The following is an 11042-nucleotide window of genomic DNA, read 5'->3' as shown; positions in this document are numbered from 1 at the left end:
ATATGAGGTCATTTCTCCTTGTTATTTCATGAGTATTATATTGGTTTATATGTGGATTATATGGTTGTTGTTTCCTTGGTATTATTGTTGTTATTATGTTGGTTATGAACATGTATTATGACAGCGGCTATATATGACTCTCATCATGTTTTTACTTGTAAATGAATGAATAATGTATCTATGAACTAATAGATAAAATTGCAGCTAATGTGTTGAGGCATCAATGCTTCTTAGCGATTCTCAGATAAATATGAGATCTCTATGATGAGTTCTGTAGTTAAGACCTGTAGCTTTCATTTTTGTGAGATGTTTGGTGAAATGCCTATCATGGCTAGTAGGGGTCCAATCTAGTCCTTGTCAATGTTTTTGCAAATGTATCTTTGTTTTGTTGTGTAAATTCATTTATGAAGGTGTCATTGAGTTCTAGGCAGTGACCTGGGATCTGGGCTTGAAAAAGTGGCACAAAACCCGGAGTCGCAGGCACAACACTAGGAGAAAAGTCCTTGGATGTTCCCTTGCCCTTGTTGTGGGAGCTTTTGGAGCCTCCCAGACGCACCCTTGTCCATATCAAGGGAGTGTCCTTGGTTTTGATGCACTAAAACTTCAGTTGGTCTCAAGGGTTGGTTACCTGAATGGTTGGGATGGCTCTGGGGAGTTTTGTTGTTGATGTGGAAGGTCTATGTAATGTGTTTCGTCGGTTCCACTTCCTTAACTGACACATAAGGAGTCAAATCATATCATAGTAACTTCTTGTCACATGTTTACCTCGGTTGGTCGGTTACTTGAGTAGATGTGGGACGAGGGTGTTACATCGACCCCGTGTCATGTGTGTACAAGAGTTGACGCGTTTTGAATCTCGTCAGTGAGACAAAAAAAGGAGTAATTTTTTATAAACTTTTAATTACTTTATCTTTCTATATAAAGTTGATGTAAACTTTAGGTGAAAATTGAAGTATTTTCCTTATGACCAACATTAAATTTTTTGTGATCCCTAGATATTTTTTTCTAATTTATTAATATAAATGTTATTTTATTATTTTTAAATATAATATTAGATAACAACATTTTAAATAGTACAACAATAACAAAACCATTTAAAATATAAATATAAATTTTAATAATAATTGTTTTCAAACATAATCAATATAATTAAAGTATTTTCGATCTTTTCCTCATTGTATTATAGAATATTTCACAATTAAATTTAAATAATAAAATCATCTAAAATATAAATTTTAAATAATATTATAAATCTATCACAACAAATTAATAAAAATTACATATTAGAATTTATATATTAAATTTAAAATGTGTTAAATTCAAAAATATATTTATTAACATATATATCATTTAATAAAAAAATTAAATATTAAATATTATAATATGAAATTTCCGGGAAAAATCTCTTGAAAAGATCTTTCCACGGACCTTTCAGATGTCATCTCTGTTGTAACGATGAGGAGAGCACAGATCACCTTTTCTTACACTGTTCAGTTACTAAAGATTTCTGGCACAACATATCATCATATTGTACCTCCCTTAAAACATGGCAAGGGTCGAACATTTTGGAAGCTTGGAGCTTTTGGACACGAGAACACTCAGGGAAACCCATCAACATGCCGCTCCTGGTATGCTGGGCTATCTGGATAGCTCGGAACCAAATCATTTTCAACAATAAGGCTCCCCACTGGCCTTCTATTCTGAGTCATACAATTGCTGACTACAATCTGCTTCCTGAGACAGACTACATCCCCCCAGCCCGCACTATTAATCCCATTACCATTGATAAGTCAAAGCCCTGGGCCTACTTTGATGGATCCGCACAAGAAGAGGGCTGTGGCGGTGGAGCAGTTTTATATATCAATGAGTCGCATTGCTATAAGATCCAGATCAAACTTGAAAATGGCACCAACAATTTTGCTGAATTAAGCACAGCAAAACACATCATTCATTTTGCACACCAAAAACATTGCAGACACCTACAATTATTTGGAGACTCACAGATTGTTTGCAATTGGCTGAATTCTGCATCTCATTGTTATGCTTTCTCTTTGAGACATATTCTTGACGAAGCCAAAAGACTGATATCATCTTTTGAATCTTTTGTCTGTCGCCATATTTACAGGGAACAGAATACAGAAGCGGACCAACTTTCCAAAGAAGCAGCGCATAGCCACCTAGATCAATGGCTGATCCAGGAGAAGATTGATGGAACTTTCCATCAATACTATCACAGGCCTTTTGTGGACCTCAATAGAAATGGGTCCCAGACCCGCATATAAATAGTCACAGCCATCTTAGACAATTTTGATACACGTACTTATATTGCACAGTTTTATTTTCAGTAACTGTCTATATTAGTGCTCTTAGCGCAGAGCAGGTTTTTGATAAAAAAAAACTGTTGGTGTTCTATACAGCCAAAACTTCAAGACTCCCTGCGTGGAGATCCAGATCATTCAAGAATTTTTTGTATCCAGACTGGCCATTGGCCACATATGAATATGCGACCAACATCTACAAAATGTAATTTCTTTTTATTAATAGAAATTACGACTTTTTCCTTAAGGGAAAAAAATATGAAATTTTAAAAATATTATTATTATGTAATTTTAAGGTTATAGGCAAACCACACACTAAATTGGCGTATAAGACTTTCTTGTTTGTGAGACAAGGAATCCACCTCTTCACAACGATTTGACTGCGAAGTCTACCAAGACATATATACTCTACCTCCCTTAGTTTTGACCCTATAACCTTTTTAAAAGAAACACATACTCTTAACTATTAAACCCACTCAAATCATATATAAAAATATATATAATATTTTAAAATTAAAATATTAAAATATTTATAATTAATATATAAAATTTAAATTTAAAAATATTATAATTTTATTTTCGTTTCCCAATAATTCCCATCCTTAAACCCCTTTTTAAAAATTTAAAACCTTCGCATAAACCGATTAATCTACATCCATAGATTAATATATAACAATCCTATCTTCCTTTTAAAATCAAACAATCCGAGAAATAAAAAGAACAGAATATAGGACTCATAACGAAACTCAAACCATTTCTTATCATCTTAATTAAAGAAAATACCAATAAGCAGGCTACACGTTCAACTTAATTTGATAAATAATTTTTGTCATCTTTAATCATCCCGTGACAGGTCAAAATCATGACTAATCCACAATTTTCAAACGTGACGTATTTGGTGATGATTTTAAAATCATGAGTAGCCCTTCACGTGGCAGCTAAAAATCATCATTGGTCCACAGTTCCATGGTTCAACTGGGCGAGCCATATTTCCCATGCTATCGGGCTTTAAATGAATGTTTGTAGTTGATTCCGTGACAAGTTAAAATCATGACTAATTTACAATTTTCAAACGTGACGTGTTTGGTTATGATTTTAAAATCATGAGTAGTCCCTCACCTGTCAGGTAAAAATCATCATTGGTTCACAGATCCATGGTTCCACTGTATTTGGTCATTATTTTAAAATCTAATTCTAACTCTTTACCTTACAACACATTTCAGGATGTAACAAATAACCAACCTACCTATGAGTCATAAATGCACCAACCCATATATGTTAATAACTATAACTATCAAAATCCTTACAACATCATTGGATCACATGTCCATGGTTCCACTGTATTTGGTCATTATTTTAAAATCTAATTCTAACTCTTTACCATACAACACGTTTCAGGATGTAACAAATGGAGTTGTCTATAATGCGACTTTTTGGAGATTTCGGTGACGGAATCGGGCGGAATAAATTGAGGTTAAATCTTGATTTGTTGCGGTTAAAATGGGTTTTTAACTGCATATTTGGATTCAGCACCCTGAAAAACCCCTGGGACGCTTTCATTGTGCAGAAACTAGCTATCAAACTTGCGATTCCAATAAATTCCTACGGGATTTCGACCGGAAAAACGAAAGTCGCGTTATAGACAACTGCGTAACAAATAACCAACCTGCCTATGAGTCATAAATGCACCAACCCATATATGTTAATAACTATAACTATCAAAATCCTTACCACACAAGTTTTAGGATGTAACAAATAACCAACTTGCCTATAAGTCATGAATGCACAAACCGATATGTGTCAATAACTATCAAAATCCAATGTAAACATATACGGCAACTCCTATTTCATAGACCATAGAAAAGTAAATGCTGCCTGACATGCAAGGGAGATAGCTTTCGCCCTCTCTCTCACAGCACGCGAATCGAGATAGCAGCCTGGAGAGAGGGCGAAAGCCTTGCATATCAGACAGCATTTACTTTTGTATGATCTATGAAATAGGAATTTCCAATTTGTATGCTCTATGAAATAATAATTTCCAACATATACAGTCCAATACATTTATAACTCATTAACAAGTTGGCAGGCTCAAAATGACGGGATTGGTCTCTTGATTTTAAAATCATCACTCATTAACAAGTTGGCAGGCTCAAAATGACGGGATTGGTCTCTTGATTTTAAAATCATCACCTTTCATGGTTGGTGTTTGGTCACGGTTTTAGAGAAACCGGGTCACCATGGAATTTTTTTTTATTTTTATTTTTTCTTCTTAGAAGTCATAGTCACTGAGACTGGATCACGAATTATGCTTTAAATTGCATGAAAGTCTTTATAACAAATTTAACCGAGCTACTGATCCCTTCACTCTGCAGGCACAATTTTGAATTAATATGTTTTGAATTTTGGTCTCATAAAACCATTCCAGTGCAGAAGAAGATGGAGATATGTTACCTGTGCATCATGAGAATGCTTCTACTCTTGTTTTGTTTGATTATGCCTGCAGTTCCTTCTGTGTTTTCTATCCAAGGCAATGCTTCTGATCAAGAGGCTGTGATTGGATTCATGTCTGCTATTGCTACTTATGATCCAGCCCAATCATTACCCACTTCGTGGAAACCAAATGTTTCAGTCTGTGAGTGGACGGGCATCACTTACAGAAGGGGCACACAGAGAGTGGTTACCGTCGATGTGGGGAGTATGGGATTACAAGGTACAATTTCTCCCCTTCTCGGCAATCTCTCCTTCCTCAGAATTCTCGACCTTCGCAATAACAGTTTTCATGGTCATATTCCCTATCAGCTAGGAAGTCTTTTTCGCTTAAAGCTGCTTGCCCTCTCTGCAAATCAAATCCAAGGTTCTATTCCGCCCGCTTTGGGTGGGTGTCGCAGTTTAACGATCTTCTCTATGTACTCTAACCATCTCGATGGAAACATTCCCTCAGAAATATGTGTTCTCTCCAAGTTACAATACATGGCCTTAGAATATAACAATCTGACAGGTACGATTCCCGGTTGCCTGGGAAACATGTCCTCTCTGAACTATATAAATTTGAAAAATAACACCTTTCACGGTAGCCTTCCATCCGAATTGGGTATGCTAAGTCTCCTCCGCCGCATCATTCTCTGGAACAACCGTCTGACAGGGAAAATTCCTTCTTCCCTTTCAAACTGCACAAATCTCCTACAATTGAATTTATGTGTCAACCAATTAACTGGACCCATTCCAGAAGAGCTGTGTAGCAAGAACACTGGGTTGCTGGGAATACATATGCTCGGTAATCAATTGAGTGGCAGCATTCCTGCTTCCCTCTTCAATTGTACGAAGCTTCAGGTGATCGAATTAGGGGAAAACCAGTTCAGCGGAGTACTGCCGATGGAGTTGGGTAAGTTGACGCAGCTCCAGTACCTTGACTTGTACCATAATCAACTGGTTAGCGGAAGCACCACGAGCTTGCCCATTCTCAGTGCACTTACTAACTGTTCCTCCCTGCAACTATTAAACTTAGCCTCTAATTATCTTACAGGAAGTTTGCCTTTTTCTATTGGCCAGCTCTCTACAACATTGATCTTCTTGTACTTGAATGACAATGAATTAGCAGGAGAAATACCTCCACAGATTGGAAACCTGACTAGTTTAACATTCCTTAAATTAGATAAGAATTCTTTTACAGGGGCAATTCCTTTTTCATTTAATATGCTTCAAAAGTTGGAAAGGTTATATCTGGGATCTAACAACTTACGAGGAACCATTCCAACAGAAATAGGGCAACTCAAAAGCTTAGGGCTGCTAGATCTCAGGGAAAATAATCTCTCTGGTAGAATCCCTGATTCTCTTGCCCACCTCCAGCAACTAATATATTTAAATCTCAATCAGAACCAGTTATCAGGTAATATACCTGCAAGTCTAGGAAAATGTATGAAGTTATTACAGCTAGACCTGTCATATAATAGGCTCAGTGGGTATATACCTCCAGAGTTTGCAGGGCTTGAAAATTTAGCTTTTTATTTCAATCTTTCAAACAATTTATTACATGGGCCCATGCCTTTGGAACTGAGTAAGATGACTATGGTTCAGGCTATAGATGTGTTTGCAAATCAGTTGACCGGTGACCTTCCGAGCACACTCGAAAGCTGCAAAGAACTAGCATACCTGAATCTTTCTTGCAATGCACTTGAAGGTCTGATTCCAGTTTCACTTGGTGAACTTCAAAATCTTCAAAATATGAATTTATCCTCCAACAATTTGTCAGGTAGAATACCAGTGTCATTGGAAAAGCTCAAAATGCTTAGTCACTTGAATTTCTCTTCCAACAAATTGTCAGGTGAAGTCCCTAAAGATGGAGTTTTCAAAAAACTTGGTGCCACAGCATTTATGGGAAATGTTGGTCTTTGTGGAAGCTGGGTAAATTTGCCACCATGCTCTGTCGACAAGCATAAAAGTCATTCACATCTGAAAATAGTCATCATATATACTATTGTAGTTACAGCAGTGATTGTGTTGTGTTTCCTTTTGTGTATCTTGTGGAGATCCCAAAATCAGCGGCCTATTGTTCGAGAGGCCAAGGAATCCCTAAATGTGGGATACCGAAGAATTTCGTATGAAGAACTTGTGACTGCAACAGATGAATTTAGTGATGCCAATTTGTTGGGAGTTGGTAGTTTTGGGAAAGTATACAGAGGGGTTTTAAACGATGGTATAAGTGTTGCCATCAAACTTCTTAGTTTGGAAAATAACAAAGTTTACAAGAGTTTTTACAAAGAGTGTGATGTTTTGAGTAAAGTCAGGCACCGTAATCTGATTAGAGTCATTGCAGCTTATTCAAACCTTCAAATCAAAGCTTTGATATTTCCATTAATGCCCAATGGAAGTTTAGAAAAATGATTATACCCCGATAATGATGGTGAAGGAAAAATTATTGGGATGAGTTTGATTCAGAGGTTCAAAATAGCAATAGAGATTGCTCATGGCTTGGCTTATCTTCATCACCATTGTTTTGTGCAAATCATCCACTGTGATTTAAAACCCAGCAATGTTCTTATTGGGGAAGATATGACAGCATATCTAATAGATTTTGGCATTGCTACCATCTGTTATGCAGATTCTGAGGACTCGGACTTCACTTCTACATATACACTCAAAGGATCAATTGGCTACATTCCTCCAGGTTAATTAATTAATTATTTGTTAAATAACATTTCAAACAATCTCTTAATTTTTTTTTTTTTTTACTGAACATTTTAAATTGAAACCTTATTATGAAGATGTTTGAATGCAGAATATGGAATAGGTATACGTGCCACAACAAAAGGTGATGTTTATGGGTATGGAATAATTTTGTTGGAAATATTCACTGGAAAAAGACCTACCCACAACTTTTTTGTGGAAGGAATGAACCTGCACAAATGGGTGCGTAATGGTTTTCAAAATAGACTAGAAGAGGTAATTGATGAGAATATACTGAATACGAGTGCTACAGAAAAAGAGTTCCACTGCCTCAGTCGGCTCATAAGTATGGGTTTGCTTTGTACACAAGAATCTCCTCAAGAAAGACCTAATATGATGGATGTTGTGAAAACACTCCAAAGCATCCAAGAACATCTTCTAAGAGCTGTTTGACACTACAAATATAGAAACAGATATATATCTGCAATGTTAGGTAGCATACATACTGCTACCAACATACTTTGCCAGGCAAGTTCTGGCAACTACACAAACTATGAAGCCACCTGAGTCCTTTGTCATTAGCTTTTCTCTCTATATATTACTGTTCAATATGGATACATTTGCAACAAAATGCATTCAACATGATTTGTTTTATTTCTCTGGGTTGTGAGTTTTGTTGGGGTTGTGCAGTGATTCCTTGTGGATTTGAAACCATGTATGTAAAGCTGTGGCAATAGAGCAGTATTTGAAACCAGTTCCGTTTGGCAACTTTATTGGGAAACTGTTTGACACTTCTATTCCAAGCTGAATATTTTTTTCCTTGCTGCATGTGTTCTTCCTGCAGATAGTTTGCAGGCCCCATCAGTGCCCTACCTATATGAAGTCTCTCTATATGCTGAAGTGAATTCTCTGCAAGTTATTTCTGTATTTTGAGAGATCCAGCTTCTAGCTGTTAAGCTCTCATGCAATTTTATTTTGCTATTGTTTGGTGATTTCCTGGATCCCCTCTGTATGCTCTGGTTGCATTCTACCCGTGGTATCTACATTTTTTTAAGGCTATAAAAAAATAGCAAGTGGATCGTTTGTTTACAGTGTCCGTCCACCGCAGGCCTAAAATAGTTTTGCAATTAGGCCCTCTCTCCATCATTCTAGTTGTGTGGAAAGAAGATGGGCATGGTTTTAATTTGATGTGTTATAGATGGAGCCTAGTAATTTTATTTTCAAGTCAACCCTTCACTATACAGTGTATATAATTGAGCAAAATTTATCTGTTCATCGATGCTGTCACCTTTTGGCAAAAATAAAAATAAAAAATATTGTAAGAGGTGAAAAAAAATATTTTAATTTTTTTTTAAGTTTTTTTTTTTTTTTTCTTCTGGTGTTTAAATTTGTTAGCTAAGATGAAATATTATTATTATTTTTTTAAATTTTAAAGATATTTTAGAAGGGAAGAAATTTGAAAAAGGTTTTACATTTTGTATATCTTTTTGGATTTTTTTTTCCTTCTTAAGAATTGATTTTAATGGGATGAAAAATTGGTTCTTTAGATCTTTTACAAATTTGTGAGAATAATTTTTTTATTTTACAAAAATTTAATGAAAAACTTTATAATAAAGTTGTTTTGTAAAGCACTAATGTCAAGTACTAAGATATTATGACCTCGGTATATTATTAATAATTTACTTTGTAATAAGATATTTTTTTGTGAACTAATAGTTCTGGTGAGTAAGATGCCATTGACCAATTCATTGAAAAGGACAAGACCATCATACATTTCCATGCACTCAATGAGAATCTAGTACTAGAAGTGAGAGATTTAGGTGGTGTGAAAAATCAATTTGTGTATGGTGTATGAAAAACTCATCTCATTATATTGTAGTGTTGTTGTTCTCTTAATGATTAGACATTACAAATTAATGAGGTTAAAGAAATTTTAGATTATTCCTATAAGAAAATTCATGAATGAATTAGGGGAGTGATATGTACTTGATGTTTTACAAAATTGTATTAATTATTCTTCTAATAACACTTATTTTATTGTACTATTGGCTACTCATCAATAGTGACTTCCCAAGTTTGGGAAGCATACTAATGATTTGGTTTTAGATTGCTTTGTCATATGATTTATATTGGTTGTGTACTTGGTAGACATGGACAATGCACATATTTTTATTCCAATTAAGTCTAAAATGAAATGAATAAGAGTAAGCTTAATATATTATGAAACTTCATTGTCATAAGCAAGTCGCCCTTACTCTTATATTATTATTTTGGTAGAACCACATCCCATACTATTTGTTGGATTGTCTAATTATTTGTCTATGTTAATACGTGAATCTAATTCTAATTTACAATTTGAACCACATCCCACAACATTTGTTCATCTGACACCATGTGTTTTTCTATCCACAATTTGACCATATCAACACTCAAATAACTGTAAATTAGAGGTATTTGTTAACTCTATTGAAGGTTGAAATTTCGATTTGATATGGTATCGTTGTTTCTTATATATGCTTAGTGAGAAGTATCAATGTGCAATAACGGGGTCTATGGTGGTTAAACGGATGATTGGTTATAATGGCATTTTAGTGTTTGCTGGAGGACTTCATATCGATTGATGTTATCCATTGCACAGTTGTACAATCCTCATTGAGCTTATAGATTAATTAATTATAGCGACAATATTCATTATTTTTTTAATTAATTAATTATTATTATTTTTATGGAAATCTTCATTGTTGCTTCTTTTTGGCACATGTATAGTTTATGGTGATAATGTATGTTGAATATGTTATTTCAAAACTTTTGTTAATCGTTTTTTACCTTTTTACTAAAGAAGTGCATGGTTTGCTCTCATTTTTTAGGTTTGCGTCATTACAACACAGTTGTTGAATCGTTAGCTGACTCCTAACTTGATTACCATGGATTAGAGTCACATATTTGTGTGAATGTCAAATAGTTATATTACAAAATCTGTTTTCACTTTTTTATATATATCATTCATGTGTAGAATAAGATGAAAATATATTTAATTTAACTTAATATGAGTATAAATTTATTATATATATTGAGAAGGATTTGTTGAAAATAGCAACAAGAAATGTGAAAAATAGAAATGCTAAAAATAGCATTGCTATAAATAGCAGTTCAATCAGTGTTGAACATAGCAACAAGGAATAAAAAATGGAAGTGCTAAAAATAGCATTTCGGGATACCTTCCTATTTTAGTCAGTCCCTAAACTGAAATAGAGAAGTAAAATTTGAATTTGATCTTAGCAGTTGTTTGTAAAATATTTAATTAATTCATCTTGAGTTAATTAGTTAAGGAAAATCAAACATGAAGTCTACGTGGGGACATGCAACAATTTCTTCATTAATTGAGGAATTTATCCATTAGTTAAAGAGATAAGGATGAGTTGTAATTAGTTGGCTCAGTTAACTGAGTCAAGTCCAGTTAGATTAATTCAAACAGTTTGTTGAATTAATGTAAGTTCAGTTAGTTAATGCTTGCATGCATGTAACTACTGCACTTCAGATAACTGAATATTCTCTCATAAA

The 11042-nt window shown here is 34.5% G+C and overlaps 1 protein-coding gene across 2 annotated transcripts; it reads left to right on the top strand.

The window, feature by feature from the left end:
* The first annotated feature begins 4473 nt into the window (after window positions 1-4473).
* LOC149177133 (putative leucine-rich repeat receptor-like serine/threonine-protein kinase At2g24130) lies at window positions 4474-8488 on the top strand. Of its 2 annotated transcripts, XM_089423305.1 has the most exons (3): window positions 4479-5028; window positions 7417-7482; window positions 7594-8488. In XM_089423305.1, the coding sequence occupies exons 1-3, from the start codon at window positions 4638-4640 to the stop codon at window positions 7932-7934; spliced, it is 798 nt and encodes a 265-aa protein (XP_089279431.1). In that variant the 5' UTR covers window positions 4479-4637; the 3' UTR covers window positions 7935-8488. The 2 variants fall into 2 exon arrangements, 1 of the variants encoding a protein (XP_089279431.1); XR_016258735.1 differs by having other exon boundaries at window positions 4474-7482; window positions 7594-8480.
* Window positions 8489-11042: the final 2554 nt, after the last annotated feature.

This window comes from Pinus tabuliformis, chromosome 4_1 (genome assembly GCF_031772625.1).
Source record: "Pinus tabuliformis cultivar Carrire ecotype Pingquan chromosome 4_1, CPIR1, whole genome shotgun sequence".
Classification (NCBI taxonomy): domain Eukaryota; kingdom Viridiplantae; phylum Streptophyta; class Pinopsida; order Pinales; family Pinaceae; genus Pinus; species Pinus tabuliformis.
This window is presented reverse-complemented; position numbering and strand designations above follow the sequence as displayed.